This window comes from Neovison vison, chromosome 10, assembly GCF_020171115.1.
Source record: "Neovison vison isolate M4711 chromosome 10, ASM_NN_V1, whole genome shotgun sequence".
In the NCBI taxonomy this organism is placed as follows: domain Eukaryota; kingdom Metazoa; phylum Chordata; class Mammalia; order Carnivora; family Mustelidae; genus Neogale; species Neogale vison.
The window spans coordinates 2,366,500-2,391,527 of record NC_058100.1 but is presented as its reverse complement, the minus strand read 5'-3'; the positions used below and the strand labels follow the sequence as shown (position 1 = coordinate 2,391,527).

At 60.8% G+C, this 25,028-nt stretch overlaps 1 protein-coding gene across 1 annotated transcript; it reads right to left on the bottom strand.

The window, feature by feature from the left end:
- Nucleotides 1-1,133: 1,133 nt before the first annotated feature.
- Nucleotides 1,134-23,749, bottom strand: PRCC (proline rich mitotic checkpoint control factor). The gene is made up of 7 exons (XM_044266612.1): nucleotides 23,070-23,749; nucleotides 14,083-14,130; nucleotides 10,990-11,556; nucleotides 8,546-8,641; nucleotides 6,223-6,366; nucleotides 4,097-4,162; nucleotides 1,134-1,631 (listed from the first exon to the last, which is right to left on the bottom strand). The coding sequence occupies exons 1-7, from the start codon at nucleotides 23,535-23,537 to the stop codon at nucleotides 1,545-1,547; spliced, it is 1,476 nt and encodes a 491-aa protein (XP_044122547.1). The 5' UTR covers nucleotides 23,538-23,749; the 3' UTR covers nucleotides 1,134-1,544.
- Nucleotides 23,750-25,028: the final 1,279 nt, after the last annotated feature.

Sequence of the window (25,028 nt, the reverse complement as noted above, 5' to 3'; positions counted from 1 at the left end):
GACGGGCTGGATGCACGGATTTGGACCACTACAGCCCCAGTGTCCCTGCGGGATGCAGGAGCCCTGTCTGGCTCCAACCCGAAGTGGGTCAGATTTCAGATAAGTGGGTGGTTTTCCTGTAAGTGACGAGAGCCTCCCGTGTACTTAATGAGAAACAGACTCCACGACTTACCCGGCCCGCGCGACCGGTCGGCAAGAGCCTCCCTCCTGCAAACTCCCTCCCAGCCCCAGGTCCCAGCACCACTGGCTTCCAGCTGCCCCCGTGGCTGGATCCCTCCGTCTGTCACCAGGGCTGTCAGGCCTTCCTCCTGGCGCTGCATGGAGAAGCGGGCAGCAGCTGGAGGCGAGCTGCTGTGTCTGGTCAGCTCCCTGCCCCGGGCTGGGTACCAGGCACTTTGCAGGACTCCGCCAACACCCTCGTGGAGGGAATAGGAAGCCGCCAGGGCACAGCCCTGCTGGAGCCCCGGTGCCCTCGACAACACGCTCCATGGCGGTGTGTGGGAGGACCAGCACGGTTCCCCGACCGGGGCCAGCATGTCCTGCAACCCACCCCCCGCCCAGGAACCCCGTGCTGCTGGCGGGCACCCCGGTGCAGAAGCACAAACTGAAGCCGTGACCCTGCTGCACCCTCCCTCTCTAGCATAAAGTCGGGGATGCAGAAGTCTCCAAGGAGATCTGTCCAGGCCCGAGGCCCTCCGCATGTCTTCCAGACCGGTCAAGGCCAAGGGTAGCCAGTGTGAACGCACATCCTCTTCAGGGACAGACACTGGCCGCGTCTGCTGCTGCACTGAATTTGCTAACAACTCTCGTGTCTCGGGAAGAACCTCCCTGACCTCCTCTCGTCTTCAGAGACACCGGAGACCAGCAACACTTTCCAGATCTGGGACCACAGGCCTGTGCCCCACACAAACTCGTACATGTCATTCCCAGGGTCTTCACTGGCCGTGAACGCAGCTTAGGAGGTGGGCACAGAGGAAAAGGCAGAGAGCTCGCTGAGGCAGCTCGTGATGGTGCAGAGGGTGCGCTGCCCAAGGGTAACGTCAGATCCGGAACGGGCAAACAAGTGAGACAGATCCAGAACAGAAAAAACGAAACCACACAAAAAAGTAGGAAAGGGCTGAGGGCAAGCGAAGTCTGTCAGACTGAATGTTTTATTTCAACAGACATCCCTGGTTTAAAAAAAAAAAAAAAAAAAAAAGAGAGAGAAAGTGGAGGGAGGAGGGGCTCCCTGTTTCGTCACGCCCACCAGGGAAGCCGCGCCCACCAGAGAGCCGCGCCCACCAGGGAGCCACGCCCACCAGGGAGCCACGCCCACCCAGGAGCGCAGAGCCCCATCGGCAGCGTCGCTCCCGTCTCTGCTAGCTCCGAGGCAGAGGAGCTGAATTTTCTAACTTGTGTTAAGAAAAATCTATCAAATGTGTTCATTCTCGCAGAGGCGAGGGCCGGGGCCTCAGGGACAGAGAGCCTGGGCTTGGAGCAGCAGGGTCCCCGAGGTGAGGCCGGGCGCCGGGCGGCAGGAGTGCGGTGGCGGCGAGTCCGGAGCCCTAGAACCCGTACTTGGCTTGGGTCTGCCGGCGGCTGAGTTTATTCTCCGACCACGTGTTCTTCAGCTCCAGCTCCCGCTCCTTAGCCTGTGGCAAGGGACACGGGCACGCTGAGCCGACTGGGGTGCCGAGGGGCCTCCCTCTCGCCTCTGCGGGCTTCCCACCTAACATCTTCCTCCCCCGGACCAGGTACAGGGAAAGAGCAAAGCCCCCGAGAGACTTCACTGTCTCTTAGTTTAGCAGAAAGGGAAGACCCTGGGAAGGCAGAGAAGAAGCAGCTCTTCGGGGAGCGGACAGCATCTCTCTGGAGCCTGACGGGCTGAAGCAGAGGAAGAACTCAAGAATCCTGGTCGGAGGGCACCTGGCCGGCTGCATCAGAGGAGCAGACCACTCCTGATCTCAGGGTCACGAGTTCAAGCCCCATGTGGGGTGTACAGATGACTTAAAAATAAAATAGTGCCTGGGGGGCTCAGTCGGTGAAGCGTCTGCCTTCGGTGAAGCGTCTGCCTTCGGCTCAGGTCATGATCTCAGGGTCCTGGGATCGAGTCCCACATTGGGCTCTCTGCTCAGTGGGGAGCCTGCTTCTCCCTCTGCTGCTGCTTCCCCTGCTTGTGCTCAAACACACTCTCTCTCTCTTAAATAAAATCTTTAAAAGTAAATAAATAAGTATAAAAAATTTTTTTAAAGATTTTATTTATTTATTTGACAGAGATCACAAGTAGGCAGAGAGGCAGGCAGGGCGGGGGCGGGGGTAGAGCAAGCTCCCCGCTGAGCAGAGAGCCCGATGTGGGGTTCAATCCCAGGACCCTGAGATCATGACCTGAGCCAAAGGCAGAGGCTTAACCCCCTGAGCCACCCAGGCGCCCCAATATAAAATAATTTTTAAAGAAATAATCCTGGTCCCCCCACCTGCTGGAATTAAACTGAATCTCTCAGGAATGTGGGCAAAGGCGAGTTGGAGGGTGCATCTGAAAGGAAGACAGATCTGGTGCCTGGGACACCCGACCAGCCAGTCGAAGAGGACAGGGAGGAGGGAGAGCACAGGGGAGGACCGTGGACAGTGGGGGAGGAACGGGGAGGTCGGCCTCCAAGGTGTGGACAGGGCCACACTGGACGCCAGTCCCGCCGTAGCTACACTAGGGGATGCGGTTTTGCTGCTGTGCTGAGTGGATGTGGGACCTGAGAAAGTCACACCACTTTCCAGCACACCCGAGAGCTGTGGCAAACGGCCTGGAAGGTACAGAACGGAGACTTTCCTCCGCTGACCTCAGCATGGCACTCGGGGAGTGAACAAGCACCGCCCTCAAGAAGGGCTCGTCGATCCCACCGCAGGAGAGTAACGGGCGCGGCTCACCTCCCCCGGCAGAGGGCAGGGATTGAGAGCTTGGATCGAAAGAAGTTCCAATGGGTGCCTGGGTGGCTCAGTCGGTTAAGCCACTGCCTTCGGCTCAGGTCATGATCTCAGGGTCCTGGGATCGAGTCCCACATCGGGCTCTCTGCTCAGCAGGGAGCCTGCTTCCCTCTCTCTCTCTCTGCCTGCCTCTCTGCCTACTTGTGATCTCTCTCTGTCAAATAAATAAATAAAATCTTTAAAAAAAAATAAAAATAAAAAATAAAATAAAAAAAAAAAAAGAAAGAAGTTCCAAGCCTCAAATCCTTTCCCTACCGAAAACAAGATGGGGTAAGGACACAGAGGGTCCCTGAAAAGGAAGGTGAAACCATGAGGGGAACAATGGAAACAGGTTCCCCACTGAAACCTGCGGGCAGCACATGGGCCCCCAGGAAAGGGCCGGGACAGCACACCGCCAGCGGGGCCTCAGAAACGCGCCTAATGACTGAATGAGGGCTTCAGAGGTGCTGGGTCCTATCTGATAAGTAACATTCTAATTCCAAAAGACATTTCTGGATTATCTATGTTAGTTCCTTGTGTTGGTATTTCTTGCCACAGAAGTGGGAGAATACAAAGCCAGCCTCCTGGGACGCCTGGGGGGCTCAGTAGGTCAAGCGTCCCACTCTTGGTTTCGGGTCAGATCATGATCTCAGGCTCGTGGGATCAACCCCCAGGGCCAGGCTCTGTGCTGAGCATGCGTCGGCCTGGGATTCTCCCCGTCTGCCTCTCCCCTCGCTGGTGTGCTTGCTCTCTCTCAAATAAGTAAATGAAATCTTAAAACCAACCTCCTTACCAGGTGGATATTTTGCTAAAAGCAGGTAAATCAACCTTTTCCTTTAAAATAGTTTCTTAAATCCCTAGATAAGCTTGCTATTTACTCATTTATTTTTTAGAAACTCTCTTTAAAAGAACCATATGAGAAACCACTTCGCTGCCCTCTGCGTTGGCGATTCCGTGTCTCAATCACTCCAGGCCCTTGCCTTGGAGTCTTGGGGGACGGGAGGCTGGAGCACAGTGGGTGCTTCTGAAGGACTCATCGCCCCCTGGTGGCCACGGGGAGAATCCGCCCTGCGCCAGGCGGCAGGAGGCTCACACCCTAGGCCTGGCCAGCCTAGGTTACCGAGCCAGACAGGCCTCAGGCCGGGGCCCCCAGCCCTCTCACCTGATGGATCAGGTACGTGATCTGGTGCTTCCGCCGCTGCTGGCCTGTTGGCTGCTCACCTTTCTTCTGCAAGGGAAGAAAACACAATCATTAAGCCACAGGGAAAAAAGTATCTCACATGCCCAGGTGGGGCCCAAAGGCTGGGGGCTAGAAACCAACCACACAGCCCAAATCCTGGGGAACAAAAGTCAGCTTGTGGCTGTTTTTACATCTGTATACTTACAAAACAGTTATTTTTATTAAAACCATTATGCAAAAAACCCAGACTCAGAAGACCTGCCTGAAATCGCCTGCTGACACTCCCGCTGGACTGGGAATCCTGGGGTTGGGAGTGTGTGTCCCAGCAAGCAACACGGGGCTCTGCCCACGGTGGACACTCGATGCCAGTTACAGTGCCTGCAGGAGGTCTAAACCCGCATCCGTTTAAGGCCATAGGCGACCTCCGTCCCTTCAGGCCCTCCCACAACCCTGCGCGTCTCCCCCGCAGCCCCCGCTTGGCTCTTCCCTCCTCCCGGCAGTGCGCACGCCAGTCCTGAAGTTCGAATCTCCACCGCCCCCCCCCCCCCCCCCCCCCCCCGTCTCCAGGCTTCCAGCCTCCACCCAGAACGGCACTGAAGCCCTCACCAAGCCCTGATGCAAAGGCTTTACTGTCCAAGTCTGTACTGGTCCTGCAGTCTTCCTGCCCTCCACCAGAGCTGTCTCAGACCAGAAGCTTCCTAATGAGCGGCCCCAGCTCCCGGCCCTCCTCTCTGGAGTGTCCTCCGCAGCCTGTCGACCCTCATCAACACTCGAGTGTCCTGATGTCTCTCTCCCAGCTCTGCTGTAAACGCCTCAAGACAGGAACCGTATCTTTTCCTTCTTACAAAATCCAGCTCTAAAACAATGAGATAGGGCGCCTGGGTGGCTCAGTGGGTTAAGCCGCTGCCTTCGGCTCAGGTCATGATCTCAGGGTCCTGGGATCGAGTCCCGCATCGGGCTCTCTGCTCAGCAGGGAGCCTGCTTCCTCCTCTCTCTCTCTGCCTGCCTCTCTGCCTACTTGTGATTTCTCTCTGTCAAATAAATAAATAAAATCTTTTTAAAAAATGGAAAAAGTAAAAAAATAACACAATGAGATAGTGCAAAGAGAATCTGGACCTGGGGAAACAGCGAACTCCGATTCCTTGCTGCTACGCAACATCACTTAACATGACCGTCAAAGATGGCCAAGGCGAACCAACCCCGGCGTGGTGAGCGCCGTTACCACGCAGTGATGCTTCTCGACCCATAGTCAGGAGATCGTGCTCTCCTAAGTGGTTTTTCCAGGAAAGAGTGATAGATCTGTGCTGATCTAACCACAATCCTTTGCTCTGTCCTGTATGACCGCCAGCATTCAGTTAAAACAAACGGCTGGGGCTTGGATGGCCATCTGTGGCCACAGAACAAAGCAGAGAAAATCAGGGGGATGAGAAGGGAGTAAGATGCCCGACCTTGGTCTTGCTGGTGCTGGGCTCAAATCCAGGGCTTCCCCACATTCCCCCCTGCTGTGGCAGCCTCATTAATGTCCACACTTGCCGTACTCAGCTACTAGGTGGAGAGGAGTTCATCACAGGGAAGAAAAGGAGCACGGAAGGCAGGAGCGCGGCGTGGGACACGTGAGGAATAAAGCATCTGAAAGCCACAGCTGGCTACGATAAACAGAGTGGAGAGGGGTTGCGCCCGCAGAAGCTGAGCCCCCGGGACTCTGCTGTAATGCCCACGCCCCCAAGATGTGCTGAGCCGGGCTCCAGCTCAACAGCACAGAGGAAGGATCCGACTGTCGGCAGGGCGCAGAGCAGCCGCCAGCTCCGGCCAGCCAGGGAAGCAGCATAACACATCAAAGCTCTTCCCAAGGGCAGGATGGGAAATGGTGGCCCCCGCCCCCCGCCCCCCTGCTCAATCTCAGCAACCAGGCTCCGCCGTCCAGAGGGGAAGCAGAGGGCTGCAAAGCTCTGGAAGGCAGAGGCGGCTTCCGCGAGGCGCGAGCACACCCCACACACAGGCAGCAGGCGCGTGTGACAGGCGCTGGGCAGTAACGATCAGGTGTGGGGTCAGGACAGGGCCAGGCCCAGATTTTGCTTTGGGGCCACGCAACAGACCTTCCCACTTACTTTGCTGAATGACTTCATGGTCTTCTCTTCTGTCAGTGACTTGGTCATCCACTGCTGGGCCCCACTGAGCTGGTCGTCACCTTTGATCTCCACAAAGTTGACCTCCTCCCTGCCTCGGTTCCTCTTGCCCTGCAGCCGCTTAAACTGCGAAGGACAAAGAAAGCAGGAGTAGGGGCTCCAGGTGAGAAATCGGATGTCACCAGTGATGCAGAATTGACAGAATGGTCTTGTGACTCCCCACTCCTCTGCGCCAACTCCCTGACCCCTCCCAGTACATCGTCCCCTTTCATACCCAGCCACCTGATGCCAGATGAAAGGCTGCTTCTCAGCAGGCCTCCTGCCCTCAGGGAAAGGGAGCCCCAGGCAGAGCTCCCAAACATGAGTGCAGGGGATCACCGCTAAGAATTTGTACTCAAAATACAGATACAGTGTATCTACTGAAAAGGACTGTATACAATTTTCAAATTAAGAATTCAGGCTAAGGGGGCCTGGGTGGCTCAGTGGGTTAATCCTCTGCCTTCGGCTCAGGTCATGATCTCAGGGTGCTGGGATCGAGCCCCGCATCGGGCTCTCTGCTCCGTGGGGAGCCTGGTTCCCCCCCCCTCTCTGCCTGCTGCATCTCTGCCTGCTTGTGATCTACTCTCTCTTTGTCAAATAAGTAAGTAAAAATCTTTAAAAAACAAAACAAAACAAAAGGGGCGCCTGGGTGGCTCAGTGGTTGTTTAAGCCTCTGCCTTTAGCTCAGGTCATGATCTCAGGATCTTGGGATCGAGCCCGAATCGGGCTCTCTGCTCAGCAAAGTCTCTCTGCCTGCTACTCTGCGTACCTGTGATCTCTCTCTGTCAAATAAATAAATAAAATCTTTAAAAAAAAAACAAAAACCAAAGAATTCAAGCTAAAAAAAACCCAAAAATCCTAGGATTTCTCCTCTAAAACCTGCTTTTCACACGTCTGCTCCTTCTCATTGGTCTGGTCTCACAAAAGACAGCAGATCCCACACCAGAGCAGACTCAAACAGGGAGACGGGAAGAGGGAGCCGCACAAGAAAGGCCTGGCAAATTGTCTAGGAGCCTGCTACTCTCCTCCCTCACCAAGAGGGCAGATCACACCAAAACCACCCAAAGATGCACCTGGAAGGCAGAGTGGGTGAGGACTCCAGTGAAAAGCACTCAGGGCGCCTGGGGGACCCCATCTGTTGAGTGTCTGCCTTCGGCTCGGGTCATGATCTTGGGGTCCTGGGACTGAGTCCCAGGCCGGGCCCTGCTCAGCGGGGGTCTGCTTCTCCCTCTGCCGCTGCCCCTCCCCAACACTCGTTCTCTTTCCCTCTTAAAATGAATTAAAAAAAAAAAATTTAAGGAAAAACAAAACAGAACACTCAGAGACTTGAGTGGAACCCGATCCCGGTCTGAGCATTATCAGCGAGGCTCTGAGGGGTGTTCTGCCCACAAAAAACTAACTCTTGCCACAGGATGAGCCCTCTGGGGCCTCCTAGGTGGAGGACAGAGAGGCCAACGCTGGGACTCACTGGGGATACACCCGCAGGGGACTAGTGCATGAACACATCAACCGCAGGAAGAAAACTGCAGAGGGACGGACACCCTCTGTGAAAAGGTGAGCAGATGACTGTTTTGCCTAAGAACCTGTATGTAAAGACGTAGCACCTGGATTCCTCCAGCCCCTCCTAACCGGCCACGACCTCCCTCCAGAGAGAACAATCCTTTACCCGTCAACACAGCCTGCTGGTGCGGGACGTGGGGTTTTCGTCTCTCCTCCTGGTGTGGAGGTTAGGGAGTTCAGCAGCGGGGACCCAAGAGCAGGGCACAGGCCTTATTCAGGGGGGTGGGGGCTGTTCCCGCCCCAAATCCACTCCCCACTTATTCTTTCAGGCGAGTGAGCGCCACATTCCGGCTAGGCACCCGGCAACCCCCACCCCAATTCAGCCCACCCGGCCCCCACAACCGCGTGTGGCCACAGGACGAGATTCTTGGGGAGGAACCTCGGGGAGGTTTCCTAAACCACCAGGGAGAGCCCTTCCTCCGGCGCTCTCCCCAGGCCGCCTCAGTGGCCATCGCTGGCTGGAAGGATGGAGGCCACAAGCAGGGCCGGCAAGCTGACCGTCGGGAGGGCTAGACCACCTCGTGCCTTCTTCGAGGAGCAAAAAAGCGAGCTGCCCTGACTTAAGCCACCACGTTGGAGTTTCCCGGTTATGAGCTGCCACAGCAAAGCCCAATTCAACACAGCTAAAAACCCTGTTTTTTCTTTAGTTTCAGATTTGAAACCTGGTGTCCACGGGTCAGAGCCGGTCACTGGTGCATTAACTTACTGCCTCATCATCGATGAAGGAGGCGTCTGGGGCAATTTCCTGGGGGGGGACCAGGGCCGGGTCCTGTGCAGGATAGTAGCCACCACTGTAATAATCCTGCAGCCGAGAGGGGACAAAACACACCAAATGAGCGGCGGGTATGGAGCAGACCCCGCCCCGGAGCCCTCAAACCCACCAGTTCAAGCCGCCGAGCCCAAGGATCCCAAGACCCACCCTGGACTCAAGAGCAATCCGCACTACCCAGACAGGGGACACCGTTCCGGGAAGGGTGACAGGAAATAAAGACCCTCTCTCCCACCCCGCTCCCTCAGCTGCTTCCGGAGGTGATTCCCAACCCTTAAGCCACACTGCCCTCGGCCCCGCCCCAGCCCCGCCCCTCAGCATCGGCCCCACCCCCTCAGCCCCGCCCCTCCTCTCCTCGGCACCGCCCCCGGCCCCGGCCCCCCTCAGCCTCCTCTCCCTCAGCCCCCCAGACTCCTGAGGCGGAGACAAGCTCCCGGTGAGCAGGGGGAGTGGTGTGAGGGCACAGCATTCCCGCTTCTAGTCTTACTTGGGGACTCTGGACGCAGGGACACCGCCGGCAACAGGCCGGGAGGGTGCAGATCTAACACAGAACATGAATTACCTAACCAAACCCGGGAGACTAACACTGTGTCTGACACCATGTTTCCTTGCATGAAAACAGGAAACAAAATCAGTGATTACAGGGCGGTGCAGAATTTACAACAAGGCAGGGAACAAGCCAGGTGTGTGTTACCACACACTTAGCTCTGGAATCTGAGGACCAGCCTGAGACCCACAGGTGCTGCAGGTCCCAGAGGAAAAGGGGTGCAGGCACGGCGAGCCCCCAGGGGGCAGCGGGAGAGGCGCCCTTCCTGTCATGCTTTCTCCCAATTCTTCCCCTTTTGCCCCTAGCTCCAAAAATGACGCTCTAAGAACATTCACTTTCTGGTGAGCTAAATGGAAACGAAGGTTGAATACGGACCAAGAAAATACGTGAAAATCCAGAGCGACTGGAGCACGATTTCAAGTACTCACAGAAAGAGACACGCAACCGCAGGCCGCTGAGCACACGTGTGCACAAACTGCCTCGTGCAGCTTATAAATGGATTCCGAATGCCTGTTATTCATTTTAAATGGCTTTTTTTTTTTTTCTTTTTGGCTAAAGAGGTCAAAACACTCTTATCTTCCTCCTTCCTTCTAACAATGTGAAGGGAGATACGCAGTCCCTGATCGGCCTACAGGACACATGGAGGCTCAACAGCAAACACTTAGGAAATATTTAGAAATTGTTGGGGTGCCTGGTTGTCTCAGTCCATTAAGTGTCTGCCTCTGGCTCAGATCATGATCCTGGGGTCCTGGGAACAAGCCCCCGTGTTGGGCTCCCTGCTCAGCGGGAAGCCTGCTTCTCCCTTTCCCTCTGCTGCCCTATCTGCTTGTGCTCTCAGCTGAATAAAATCTTAAAAAAGAGAAGAAGAACAGGGTCCCCCCAAAGCCCACCTACGACGGGTCCCTACCCATGCCCAGGCTGAAGACTAACACTGGCGGTTCAGAATCGCAGCGGTCCAAGGGGACTTCAGTCTTGGAAAACTGCCTCCAGCTGCCCCTGCTCCACCAGCAGCCCCTCGGCCAGCCCGGGAGCGCCGGGAGCCCCCTCCCACCAGGGCGCCCCGTGGCCAGGAGTCTCCTAAACCCACGGCGAGTGGCCCGCTACACTCACTCCAACGCCACCCACGGCAAGGCCGAGCAGCTCCGCCAAAGGGCACTCGGACGGAAAGTCATCAGCAGGCGTTTGCTGTCCCAGGCCCCGCGCTCAGTTGATGGGACAGCCTGGCGAGACCAACAGGCCACGGCTCCTAAGCCCCTCGCCCGAGGGAGCTGCTGGGACTCACGCAGCATGATTCAAAGCCCACACTGCCCCCGGGCCCCGCTCTCCCAACACGGATTCCGGCTCCCTGGCTCCCCTGGACAGGCGCCTCCACCCTGCCGACCTTCCGGGGCTCGGGCTTCTCCCTCTTCCCTGCTACGTCGACTCCCCAGATGCCCCGGCCCCCCGCCCGTCCTCTGCCGTCCTGCTCTGGGTCACCCCACCTCCAGCTCCCGCATCCCCGCCACCCCCACCCGCGAGGCCACCCTGGATCTCGCAGACCCGAGGCCGCTGTCTCCCGCCGCCTCCCTGCCCGCTCAGCGGCTCCTACGATGAGGGCCGGCGTTCGGAACCGAGGTACCGGTTCTGCCGGGCTTCCAGACTCCGGCAGCTGTAGACCCACACGGCGCAGGACAAAGGTAGCCCGTGTTGAGGCCCGACACGTGCCGGAAAACCAAGACGCCAGCAGACAGTAATTCAGCCACAGCGACGGCGCGGAGGCCGCGCCGCCGGCCCACGGCCGGCCCTGGCTGCCCGGCTCCGTGTGCTCCCGCCTGCCGGCCAGGCCTCCACCCACCTGATAATAAGCACCAGCGGCATTGGCGTCGCCGTATGTGGAAAACGGATTGTAGCCGTAGTCCTCCCCGGGCCGGGGCATCCACGGCGCCCCACTGGCGCCCGCCGCCATCTTGAACTCGAGGGGCGCGTTGGCCGCATCGTCCTGGAAGGCCGGCTCTAGCCCGGTGCCTGGAGGCAGCTCCTCGGGGATGGTGGGGACGGGGTAAGGGTAGGGCTCAACTCCAGGCGGCTCAGCCTTGTCAGCGAGGGAGAAAAAGTTCTCAGGGGCCAGCTCCTCGTCACTGTCGTCGTCCTCCTGCGTGATCTGCCTCGTCACCTGCAGGGCGGCGCTCTTGGCGGCAGCCTTGATGGCCGAGGGCGACGGCGTGGTGGTTGTGGTGCCCACGACAGAGGCGAGGGGAGAGGGCTTGCTCTTAGAAGCCTGTCTGGAGGGCTTGGCGTCGGAGGAGCCGTCCGCGGGCCTCCGGGAGAAGGCGTGGGGGAGGAGCAACCTGTTAGTCTCTTTCACGGTCAGGTTTTTAGGTTGGGGAAGCAGGGCAGACAGACCAGTGCCCTCGCCGGATCCCTGGTGAGCGCGGGTTTGGGCCAGGAGGAAAGACATGGCACAAGTGAGATCCTGGCATCTGCAGGACCGGCATCGAGAACGAGACCTACAGACAGGCACCCGGCCTACGATCCTGCCAGCCCTTGCTGCCTCCTTCCCGCTGCCCACTCGGCCCACCCACTGGGCCTGACTCTCCCACCCCAGGCCCTTCCGCCTGCGGCTCCTCCCAAGGTAAGATGCCGTCCCTGGTCTCCTCGGCTCCGTACCGCTGCCCTCTGCCACACAGCCTTCCCTGATTCTGTGTTTTGGGCAAATGTGATGCTCTTTTTCTTTCTTTTTATTTAAATTCAATTTAATTAACACATACTGTTTTATTGGCTTTAGAAGTAGAATTTAGTGCTTCGCCCATTGCATACAACACGCCGTGCTCCTTACTTCAAATGCCCCACCCAGTTACCCCATCCCTGCACCCCGCGCCCCCAGCCTCCGTTTGTCTCCCGGAGTTCAGTGGCTCGGAGGCAATGCTCTTATCCCACATCACTCTTCTTCCCCAACAGCCCAGGGCTCTCTCCAGCCGCCTGCTCTGCCTCTCTCCATGTCTCTAAGGCTCCTTTTAACATAGGAACCCTCTGCTTCCTTCGGACTGCTACTCAAAGTCAAAAACAAGGCTCTGTCCAAAAAATACCCATTCTCGTCGCCCAAAGCCCTCCCCCTGCCCAAGAACAGCCCTACAGATGCGGCATATTCAGCTACGCCCCCGCCAAGCACTGAACTTCTCAATCTGAAAGCTGTTCGGCTCCGCCCATCCAGAGCTCCTACCACCCATAAAAATCTCCCGGATATTGCTTTCTGTATGCTACAGGGCCCGCCTGGCCTAGGTGCAGGGCTGAGGGAGGTGTCCGTTTGAAAAAGGAGAATGGAGGGGCGCCTGGGGGCTCAGTCAGTTACGTGGTCATGATCTCAGGGTCCTGGGATCGAGCCCCCCATCAGGTTCCCTGCTCAGCAGGGAGTCTGCTTCTCCCTCTCCCTCTGCCTCTCTCCTCTGCTCGTGCTCGCTCGCTCTCGCAAATAAGTAAATAATATCTAAGAAAGGAAGGAAGCGGGGAAGGAAGGAACAAAGGGAGGGAGGGAGGGGAGAGTGGATAAGGTCACCAGGTCCCCGTCCCGGAAGGCCAGGATCTGTCAGCCCCTTGGCCAACCAGCCAAGCGGGCAAGTGAAATGGGGCTTGGGAGTCAGGCCGGCAGCAGGGCTCATCCCACATGCGGGCCCCCTCCCTGCTGTGGGTCCTGCAAGACCGCAGACCAGCGCGTGTAGGCACCGGGCCGACATGCCACGAGGACTGCCTGCTCAGGCGACCCTGAGGTGTCCGACTCAGACGACATCTGGGGTCGCAGCCACAGCCCCCTGCAGCGCTGGGTCCCCACCTGGCCCCCAGCCGAGCTCTCTACCCACCCACCCCTGATGCGCGCTGGCAAGGCTGCTCTTCGGAGCCCGTGTCCTCCCGTGGCTAGAGCTGCCCACCCACCTCCTCCAGGAAGCCCTTCTGGTAACAGAGAGCTGGCCTCCTGCAGCCTCAGCTGCCCGTGTGTGAGGGGACTCCTCCCCCATCACCCCCTGTAAACAGAGCCACAAGCTCACCCCCCCAGTGCCCTCTCTCCCTCCCACGTGACGGGACCGTCCGCCATCCCGGCGGTGGACCGACACCTCAGTGACCTCAGGGAAGGGGGCAGCCTCACATCATACACCTGAGTCCGGAGACGACAGCCTGAGCCAAGACCAGTTCTGCTTTTGTTTTTCTGCAGACATGTGGTCCATGAGCTCAGAGAGCACTCGAGGCCCCGAGCACGGGGCAAAATGGGAAGAAACTCCCGGGGGCCGGAATCGAGGCGCTGGGACAAGGGGGAGCAGAGAGGTCATCTCCTGGCAGGGTCTGGTTGAGGACTTCGGGTCACAGTTCCAGAGCAGGAGCCCAATGCGGCAGGGACGGGCTCGGACTCCACGGTGAGACCGCGAGTCGGACCCCAGCCCTGCCCCACTCGTCAGCTGAGCCCAGGCAGGCTCCTTCCCCTCCCAGGCGCCCCAGGTAGGATGTGGGGGTGATGACAACCCTCGGCCTTGGGGGAGTCGGTCAGGCAGATGCTGGTTTGGCGCTCAGAACAGCGCCTCGAACGCGGGAGATGCCATTTATGTGTTTGTTCTCCAGGTTAAAGGTGAGATGGGGAGAAGGTGGAGAATTTTAAAACACAGATGTTCCCTCCCACGGCTCTGACCCATCCGTTTCCTACTCTGCCTCCAGACACGATCCCTGGAGGGAAACACACGGCAACCCCTGGTTTCCACGTCCCCCGCCCCGCCTGCGCCTGCCGGGCAGCCGCGAGGGGAGGGCAGAGAGCACAAGGGCGGGAGTGGCCCGGAAAAGCCACCCGGGAACGGCTGGTCCTCCCATCTGCCCGCAGCGCGCTGGGCGAGCGCCGGGCGTCACAGCTCCGCTCCCGGCAAGCAGCGCGGGCAGGGAAGAGGCGGCCTCCGCATGCCGCGAAGCTTACCTGAAGAACAGTTTTCTTCTTGGAGGGCTCGTCTTCCTCGGAATCTGACTAAGAGAAAAAGAAACAGAGTAAGGCCTTCCCGCCAGAGGGCAGCGGAGGAAGCAGCCGGGGCGGGTGATGGCCCTGGGAGGAGGGCGGCGCGGGCCCCCCCATCTCGTCCCTACCCCACCGAGCGCCCCCCCGAGGGCAGAGCTCCTCTCCTGCCCCCGAGGTCAGACGTAGGGGATGTGCCCAGCTCCCCGGGCCACTTGTTCTCCTGCCCCAGACCTGTGGCACGACCTTCGTGCCATCAGCTTCTGTCCCGTCAAAGTAGAACTCTTTCCTCCCACGTAGACTCGGAGGGAAGAAAAGGCTCTGCCCGTCCTCCTTGTAAATCTGTCCACGGGAAGATGAATGGGATTCGGCCCGCGGTCGCCCCCTGCTCAGCCTCACGTCCGGAACTGCTCATCCAGACTCCGTAACCACACGGCCGGCGGGCTCCGGCGGGAGTCAGTGGTGTGTTAACTACTCTTCTGCGCGGCATTAAAGGTCAAAGCCGTTGGAGAAATCCATTCTCTCTCCAACTATGATCTACTGTCTGCCAGACAGAGCTGTCCGTGTCCAGGAAGAAGGCCAGTGGGGACGGTGAGCGCCGGGGCGAGGCAGGCGGCCCCTCGTGGCGGCCCGGGCTCACGGGACCGTTCCCAGCACGCGCTCTCGCACGGACCTGCACGCGCCGCCCAGCGCCAGCTCCTGCGCACCCCCAACCACCAGAAGGGGGTCGGGCATACGAACAGCAAGCTCTACCACTCGGGTTTTTAAAACGGTAGTCCTAACCCCCAAGCCAGGAACCCTGAAAGCCTTTCGTCTGTGCCCGGGGCCCTTGGTGTGGGCCTCTGCGCGTAACGGGCCTCTGAGACCCGCTCATCACCAAGCTTCTGCAAGAACTCAAACCCTCCGCCTTCCTCAGCGGACCCTCCTAGCCCACAAGTTCCTTCTTGGGCTCATGGGCTACAAGGACCTCACGGAAGCCGAGAGCCTACTCTAGGCGAGACACGGTGCTCCGTAGAGAACTTCCCGACGGCTGCCCCGGGCTGCGTTACAGGCAACGCTGCGCCGGCACGCGGGAGGACCCGGAGCGGGGAGAGCCGCAGACCGCTCACCCCCAGGGGCCTCCAGGACTTTGTGTGTGTGCAGTGACACAGAAAAAGTCCCTGCCCTCAAGGGAACTTTCGGTCCAGTAAGAAGAACAAGCACCCCAGGAACTGCAAAGGCGGCGGGAAGACACAGGACATCAAGGGGCACCGGGGAGCGCAGTCGGTGAAGCTTCCCGCCCTTGATTTCAGCTCAGGTCGTGATCTCAGGGTCAACATCCCCCCCAGCACCCCCATCGAGCTCATCACTGAGCTTGAGCCTGCTCGAGGTTCTGTCAGTAAACAAACAAACAAACAAGAGAACCTCAAGCGAGGCTCAAACATCCCCTCAAAAGACCTGCTGGTCCTACATTCCCTTCTTTCACGTGGGGGCCTCGCCTCAGCACCCGCCCCTCGCCCTCTGCTGTGTCTGCGCCCTGGACTTCCTGACGCCGAACTCCCGAGAATCTTCCCGGCTCTGTGAACATGAGATTTTTCTGTCTTCTTTTTAATCTTTTAAAAAAGATTTATCTGGGAGAGAGCACACAGGCGATTGGGGCTGGGAGGGGCCGAGGGGGAGAGTCTCAGCAGACTCCGTGCTCACCATGAAGCCCCACCCAGGGCTTGATCTTATGACCCTGAGATCATGATCTGAGCTGAAACCGAGAGCCAAGGGTTGGACACTCAACCGACTGAGCCCCTGAACGTCCCATCTTTCTCGCTCACATATATCCTTGCCTCTCCCACCATCCAGTTCAAACTGCCTCACAGGAGTCTGTGCAATGATTTCCGCCCCTCACTGCTGCCACAGGCGCACGCATGACGACACCTGGAAGGGAGCCTGCCCTGGCACTTTCGTGCGGGGTCTGAGCGAAGGACGGCCACCTAGGGGCAGGCAACTGCCGACCCTTCCCTTAGTCCTCCCGCAACACTTCCCGGCAGACGACATCACCTCAGCTCCGAGGGCACGGAGGGGAGGCCTGGCGAGGTCCCACGGCAGCTAGAACTCGGCGGGACCAGGCCCTGCGCCGCTGCAGAGAGACCACGCCCGGGGGCCAGCCCGGCCCGAGCGCCCCCGGAGCAGGCCCCACGAGACCCCGCGGGACGCGCCAGGAGCACGGGCACGAACCCAGAAACACAAGGCTGAGTCTCGGCTCTGCTGCTTCTCTGCCACCCCCGAGCCTGCTGAAAAGGACACACACGTCAGAGCCAGGACTGCAAGCGCTACTGGCCACGAAGAGGGACGTAATTAAAATTCTAGGCAGAGTTCAGGGACTCTCAGTCTCTCCGGCGTGCAAGATGTTAAACTCAAAGGAACAGCCCGAAGCCCCCAACCCCTCACATTTTGACCTGCTCTCTCTGTCTCCAGCTCCCAGGCCTCGGAGACCCCTGACCACGCCCCGCCTTCTGCTCCCGAAGCCTCGTCCCCGCCCACAGGCCCCGGGACACAACTGAACTCCCACACCTTACACAACAGCTCCCACTTCAACGATCTAAAAATAAGTCTTAGGGGCACCTGGGGGGCTCAGTGGGTTAAAGCCTCTGCCTTCTGCTCGGGTCATGATCCCAGGGTCCTGGAATCGAGCCCCACATCGGGCTCTGCTCAGCGGGAAGCCTGCTTCCCCTTCACTCTCTGCTTGCCTCTCTGCCTACTTGTGATCTCTGTCAAATAAATGAATAAAATCTAAAAAAAAAAAAAAAAATTTAGCCAAGTTTAAGACGATGACGTCCATAAAACCAAAAAACAAGCACATTCTCATTCCTCAAATGGGTGACGAACAGAATGAGGCCCCGTGAGGCTGACCGTCCCACGGCCGACAGAGCCTGCGGCTAGGGCCACGCCAAGGAAGTGCGTTTCTCCCTCAAACGGCTCACGCTGCTTCCATGGCGCTGTCGGCCTCGGTCTCCAGGTCTTCCGTATGCCTGCGCGGACTGCAGGAGCGGCTGCTCCTGGGTTCGGGGAGCTGCGACGGGCTCTCATGATCACCCCCTCTCGGAACACCAGGTCCTAACCCACCGAACTGCCTTAAAAGTCATCTCACGGGGCGCCTGGGTGGCTCAGTGGGTTAGAGCCGCTGCCTTCAGCTCAGGTCATAATCTCAGGGTCCTGGGATCAAGTCCTGCATTGGGCTCTCTGCTCGGCAGGGAGCCTGCTTCCCCCTCTCTCTCTCTGTCTGCCTCTCTGCCTATTTGTATCTCTGTCTGTCAAATAAATAAATAAAATCTTAAAAAAAAAAAAAAGTCATCTCGTAACGTGCACAAGCTATGGCAGAGCCCCCGGAAACACGGCACCCGAGTTGGAATCCGCCAAGTGCACTGAGCCCCGAACCCTGTAAACCCCAGACTATCCATCTCTGGTGAGGGACAGAGCAGAGTCTCTGCATCTGAGGGTTGACAAACAGGCCTCGGGGACATCCAGGACCACATCAGGGCCATGGGGCAAGTCCAGGGGGCCTAGGGGCGCGCATGAAGGAAAACCACTCCTACCCCTCATATGAACTCGCGCCACCTCTGCCCTAGAGGCTGTGGCCATACGGAGCTCCTGGACCCACTGTGGAGGTTCAGAGGCCACGTGAAGCCCTCGAGGCTGTGGGGGGCACTAAACTCTAACAGGAAACAGGAGAGCGACGAAGAAAACCCATTTCTGGCGCGCAGTGTGCCAAAGCGCGGAGGGGGCGAGGTACATGGGCCCCCAGTGGCCTGGGACCTCCCTCGGAGACCTGCAGAGGAACGTCCGCTCGGCTTCCTGGAGACCGAGACCGTGCTGGAAGGGACGGGCTCAGCCCCAGCACAGACGCAAGGAGAACTTCCGGGACGGGGACAGGGACAGCAGCACACTGGACCTTTCTCCTTGATCACAGCAAAACACACACGACACAAAATGTGTGTCCTGAGAAGGATTACGTGCACTCAGCGGACGGCACCACCAACACCGCCCTCCACTGCTGGAACTTTCCGGCATCCCAAACAGAAAGTCCGTACCTCCCAAACGACAGCCACCCTGGCCCCCTCCCAGCCCTCCAGCCCCCGGCACCGCTCCTCCCCGCTCCGTGTCTGTGAACGCACCCGCCGTGGGGGGCCTCGCACGAGGGGGCCCCGCAGCACGCGCCCGTCTGCGGCCGGCGGGCTTCCCTGAGCGCCCGCTGTACACGGGCCGCCGTCTCCTCCCTCGCTGGGGCTGCACGGGGACCCGCGGGCGTCGCTCATCCGCTCACGCGCGCTCGGGCACCGGGGCTGCCGCCGCCTTTGGGGCTGCGGCGAGCGGCGCTGCTGGGGACGCGGGTGCAGGTGCCCCTGAGTCGTGCTCTCGGCTCTTCTCACCTGGCACGCAAACTGCCGGGCTGGACGGGCATCCGGCCGGCTCAGGCGGTAGAGGACGTGACTCTGGATCTCAGGGTTGTGAGTTCGAGCCCCACACGGAATACGGAGCTCACTTAAAGGAAGTTTTTTTAAAGAAAATTTTAAAAAAGAAACCGCTGGATTACAGAGAAATTCTAAGTAACTTTCTGAGCGACTGCCCGACTGTCCCCACAGAAGGCTGTCCAGCGAGGGCCCCGCAGTCGACCCCTGGAGTGCTGACGGCCAGCCAAGGGCGGGCCAAGCGGCGCTGTGTGGTCAGAGCCGGAGACAGGGCGATGTCTGAGACCCCAGAGCACCGGGGCCCAGCCAGAGCGGACCCTCCTGAGCTTCAGAGGCACAGACCGGTCGTGCCTTGGAAATAAGTCATCGGTTTCTTCTTGGCCTCCTAAGAGCCCGGGGCCTCCATGGCCACCACTGTCCTCTCCGCCGCAGCTGCCAAGAGTGACAAGACACACACCGGAGGCTGCTGAGCAAGAACGGAAACAGACATTTTCCATTAAGCCGGGCCCGCTGGGATCTGCTAATCTATGGAAGCCTCCCTCCCCGCGGCCGCCTCCCTCTTATCTTCCTGGGCTCTGGTTCTGGCAGACTCCCTCCCCGAAACGGCAATCACTAGCTGCCAGGGCCAGGAGCCAAGGAGGAAATGAAGGCCCCGGCAGAGACCCCCCCGGGCTCCAAACTCGAATCACTGGTCCACTCCTCGCTGCTATTATCCCAATCAGTCAGATTCATCAACTCCTTTCCCTCTTCGTCTCCGGGATCCGCGGCGGACCCGTGCCCTCCGGGTAGAGCGGCGCCTCGTCTGCCCGCGGCCGCGCCCCACGCCCGCGCCTGCTCGGGGCTCTCTCCGCCACAGGCGCGACGACAGAAGCAAACAGGCCTAGGGTATTTCAGACCCATCTCTGTTCTCCCGACTCCCCGGTCCTCCGTAATCGAGGGGCGATGCTGGGCTGACAGAGTCCCGGCCCCTGGGCAGGTGCCACCAGGGATGTCTGTGCTCCTTCCCTCCCGACCGACGGGGAGGCTGTGTTCGCTCTGCTGCGGTGGACGCGGACGTCCTTGCATAACAGAAATGACCAAAACGAGCGAAACGTCCCATCTCACAGCTGCCAATTTCCCACAATCCGGGTGAACAATCTGAAAATACGGGGAACACCGAGCCAGGTAACCCGGAAATGTGCTCGCTCTGGAACGCATATCCGGAGACCGAGACAGCGAACTCACTTCTCTGCCGCTGGCCTTCCCTACCCTGACTTGAGAAGTCCGCATCCCCTAAGTCCGCAAAGTCAACAAGCGACCCAAGCCGGGAGCAAGGCCGGACCACGGACAGAAGAAGGGCAGAGGCGGCGGCGACCCCCTGTTCTGCGGTCACTCCCACCTCCTCCCACAACTGGACAGCTGACCCAGACAAGAACTAGGCACTGCCTGTCCCCACGGCGGCCCGGCTGGCCGGGGAGCTGTCCCCGAGCGGACCGAGCGTGCGTGTACGTGGAAAACCAGACTCGGGACGGAGCGCGGGGCCCCACCTGGGCTGCCTGCTAAAGGGAATTACACAACAAGAAGGCGCCGGTGTGGGTGACCATCGCTCCCCGCGGGAAGGCTGAGGAGCAGAGAACAGCCGCTCCGCAGACAAAGAAAACTCAGACACGTCGAGAGCTGTGTGGGTCCCCGACAGACCTGCGATTCCTGCCTCCGGCCCCTTCGCGAGGCCCCTCAGTGTGTGGACGACGCGTCACTAGTCAAGCGAGCTCTTGCGGCCAATTAAGTGCACCTGACCCCCATCTGTCCCGTTCCTGTCTTCCCTCGGTACACGGCGCCACCATCGTCCTAGGGGCCTGAGTTACAAGGCAGAGGCCTGCCTTAGCCCTGGCCTTCACCCAGGCCATCCCGTGGACGGCCCGCACCGACCGGCCACTTCCGCCTCCCGAACAGACCTGCGCCCCCGCGCCCAGGCCAGCACCCCCTCTCTCACGCTGTGCCCACCCGTCTTGCTCCCCGCAGTCTTGGCCACTCTGTGACCAGGGAACCCTTGCTAGGCCTTTAAGGGCGCTTCCCCACCCCAGGGTCACATACAAAGGCCTTTGCGTGGCGCGCACAGCCCGCATCGCTGGCCTCCGCGCCCTTCCCGGGCTCCAGCTCCTCCGCTCCGCCGGCGCCTGCAACAGTGACCCCCGGCCTGACGGCTCCTGGGCGCTGCACCTCCCTCTCTCTGGCTCCCTCCTACTCAATTATCTCCTCTCCGTTCTGACATCTCCTCGCTCCGGAAGCCTCCCGACCTCTAGACTGCATCCTGGCGGGCACCGATCCAGTCTAGAGGTCGGTGCCGCCCGGTGTGCTCCCGCGGCGCCGGCTCCCGCGCAGCTCTCCCAACCTGACCTCAGCTCTGCCTCCTCGTCAGCCTCGTCCAGCAGACCGCGAGGTCCTCGGGGGCAGAGCCGATCACGGTCACCCCTGTCCGCTCCGCTCCGGCACAGACAAGCGGCTTCGCGCTGAAGGAGCGAAGGAGCGAGAATTCAGAGTCGGTAACTTCTGCCGCAACGCCGAGCCCGGAGCGGAAATCACTTAGGGAAACCCCATTCGTTTCCTCAAGCGTGTACTCGGAGCCGGCTGGGTGCAGGACACAGAGTCTAGACGCAGAAACGCTCAGAACCGGAAGGGCAACGGCCGTCCTCACGTGGCCATCCCCAACTCTCCGAGGCCACCTCCCGCGGGAACCACGCATCGGAGACCACCACCAGCTCAGGCAGGGCGACGAGGGAATGGGGAAGCGAAGGGCTGGCATCTGGCTTTCTCTAACGACCGCATCCCTGTCGCGCTCAGGAATTTTCGTGAGCTCCACTGATAGAGGAGGGGCGCACCGGGGAGCCCTCGGAGCGACCGCCCCGAGCCCGCCTGGACGGAAGGTTCTACGACCTCTCCCAGCCACGCTTTCTAAGGCTGCCCTCGCAGACCTGGACACAAGCTCCCCCACGGTCACGGTACAAAGGGCTGCGCAGCCCACAGCACCGCCTCCCCCAGGCCTCACACTTACTCCGACACAAACGTGGTGCAGAGAAACGTGAAGAAGGGAAAGGAGAAGCCCGAGGACACGAACCCATTTTTCTCTATCTTACTTGGGGACTTCTCTCTGCTCGAGGTTAAATCAAGGCCCAAGTACATTTCGGCGGAGCGACAGGCGATCCTAGAGACAGAGACGACAGGCTCGGGTGAGAACGCGGGGGCGATACAGAAGTCTGCAACGAGATTGAGGGAGATTCCGGAACCTTCTCCCACGTCCGCGCAAGCTCATCCACTCCGAAGACACGCAGGGGCCAGGCCCCGAGCGTTCTCAAGTGCAGGAGACGGAGCAGGGCTAGACCGCACGAGCCCTGCCCTCGTGAGGCCGGCACACGCGTGGACGGAGAGGCGGAAGGAGCCACAGGAGGCCGCGGGGCTTGTGGGCAGCCCGGGTGTGCTCCGGGAGCAGCGGCTTGCAGAGGACGCGAGGCGGGGGACAGCAGGCTGTGTGGGGAAGGTGCAGAGGGACCCGGGAGACCGAGCAGGGAACCGGCCCGAGACAGGGCTGCGCGCCTGCAGGAAAGCAAGAGCGGGATGAGCTTCTCTCCGAGGGTCACCGAGGGGGCGAGAAGGCCTGACCAATTCACTCTGCAGAAGAGAGAACGGGAGGAACTCGCCAAGACCCCAAGCCGCCGGCCCGCAGGCCTCGTGTCTCCCTCACTCCCAAGCGCTCAGCCCAGGAGAGGCCTCCAGTCCCGTTCCCACACGCAGCAAACAACGTGAGCTCCCTGGCCTCTTCTGCAAACAGGACCCAAGCACCCCAGCTCATGGGGCGTGGCCATACCTAAATGGGGAAACTGAGGCAGGGGCCTGGAGATGAGCGACCCATCCCTTCCCCCGCACTGTGTCCTTCCCCGGGGAAGGTAGCACACCGTGGACCCCTGCTTGCCCCGCAGACACCAGCGTGTCATCTCCCCGAGTCCTGCCGTGAGCGGAGGGCGGGTGCCTGCCCGCTCTGCACTCAGCACACACCGCACCGGCCGCAGCACGAGCCCCAGCCCGCCACGCCTCTCCTCCTCCGGGCCCGCCGCTTCTCGGCTGGGTGCCCGGGAAGGGTGCGCGCGAACGTCCAGCCGGGGCGCAGGAGCCCTGCCGCCGCCCTCACTTCTTCCCTCTCCAGGCTTCGCGCTGCGCCAGGACCGGGAAGCGAAGAGCGGCCCGAGGCGCAGACGCAGCAGGGGAGCCGCACGCAGGGTGGCGGCCGGGGCTGTGGGCGCCCGGGGCGGACGTGGCCCTTCCGCAGGCGGGTGCAGCCTGCAGAGACCGCACGAACAGGTCCCCGAGTCGACAAGCGCGCTGCCCGGCTCGCGCGGCCGCAGGAGCCCCGCGGACCGCAAGCAGCGGCCGCAGGTACGGGAGGCGGTCCCGGGACCTCCAGGCCCCGCGCACAGCCCGGCCCCGACCCGACCCGACCCGACCTCGAGGGGCCGTGCGGGGCTGCCCTCCCCGGACACTCACATCCCCCTGATGCAGCTCCGGCGCCGCGATCTTCACGGGCTCCGTCCTCTTCTTTGGCTTGGGAAGGCCCAGGGGGGGCCCGGCACCGCCCATGGAGGGGGGCAGGCCGAGGCCCGGGCCCCGGGGCGAGGGCAGCCCGAGCCCCAGCCCCTCCCCAGCTCCCGCCGCCTCAGCCGGGCTCACGCCCGGAGGCGGGGGGAAGCCTCCGAGGCCGAAGGGCAAGGGCGGCGGAGGCTGGAGCCGGGGGTCCCCGGCGGGCGGGGGCAGCAACAGCGGCGGGGGGAAGGCTGGGGCCAGCATCTGGGGGGGCGGAGGCAGCAAGGCCGGGCCCTTGGGTGCGGGGAGAGACGCGAACAAGCCCCCCAAGGCGGGCCCGGACGTAGGGGCCGCCGCCTCCTCCTCCTCCGGCTCCGGCTCGGCCTCATCCGGCTCACTCTCATCGCTGCTGGCGTAAGCAACCAGCGACATGGCGCCTCCCGCCTTTGGGGCGCCCTTGCCGGCAGACGAGGCCTACTTGAGACCGGGGATCCCCGGAGGCCTAGCGGGCCCCGCCACTGGGCGGGGCGGGGCACCGAAAAGCCCGCCTTCTCCGTACTCTGGGGCTAGCCGCGGCAGGAGCCCATGGCCACGGTAGATTTCCACCGAGTAAGGCTTCCCTCTTCACTTAAGCGCCCAGTCCCGGGCAACTACACACAGCTAATGGCCGCCGAGTCACTCCGCCTCCTCCTCGCCTCACCAACACGGAAACTACAACTCCCAGAGGACACTTTGGCCACAACTCCATTCTCCGCCGCCGGGAGCTCAGCGCAAGGCACGGCGGGAGTTAGAGTCCAAAGAAGGATTAAGGGTCGCGCAGAGAGCCAGGAGGGAAACCCGCCTCTGACGCGAGGACTCCTGGGATGAGTAGTTTCTCTGGGCCATCCCGAGGGAACTACAAGCCCCATCGGTCACCGCGGTAGTCGCGGAGATGGGTAGGAGAGCACTTCGGTACTTGAAGTTCCCTAGGGTAGACTCTTGGGCGCTAAGGTTGATGGGAGTTGTAGTGCTCGTAGAAACTGCAAGCGCTGTCGGGAAGGAGAGGGAGTCTGCGACAGTGGCGGACGGGGACAACCGCTTAAAGGGGAAGCGATCTGTGAACCAACAGATGCAGCCCCGAGTCTCCTGAAACCGGGAGTTGGAACAAAACACCCCAGAAAGAGCCGGCCCGACAAACGAGTACGAGAGTGGGGGATGAGTGAGAGAGAATCGAGACTTCACACCTAAGGATGCACGTCTGCGGGCTGGACAAGGGGACCCCAGAGTCGGGGTGACTCCCTCGCCCTGGCCAAGGCGCACATCCAGGAGGACACCCGCCTCTTCAGCTGGCGCCGGGCCCCTCTGCAGCGGCCGGGGGGAAGGAAGTCGGGCCCGACCCGGAGAGCAGAGCCGGTGCTTGAGCTCCGTTCCTTCTGCCGCGCGCTTGGGGCCGGTCCGGAGCGTCCCTGAGCCCGTCCCCGCGGGCCTCCCTCCCGACCCCGGGGCGCGCCCTCTGCGTCCCGCTGATCCGCCGGTGGCCTGTTGTTTGTGGTCGTGCGACCTTCGCGTCCATCCCGTCGCGGCTCGTGGAGGCGCCCGCCCTCGCGTACCTGTGCGCCTGCGGCTTTGTTCCCCTTCTTAGTCTCTGCGCCCCTTCCCGGCTGCCCCCGGTGACTGCATGCCCTCTGTCGCCAGCTCTGTGCGAGCCCTTCACAGGCTGACCCGCCTCGGTGCGCGCCACCCCCTGGCTCCCCCAGAGCAGAGGCCCCGGAGCTCGGCCCCTGAAGACCGTCGAGGTTTGGGGAGGAGGCCAAAGAGGAAGATGGAAGGGCTTCTGCCGGGGGACCGCGACGATGGCAGCAACCAAGGGGGACCACGAATTTTCCATCAGACCCTGTCCATGTGTCTAAAACCTCACTCTGCCTGCATACCCAACCTCGGATG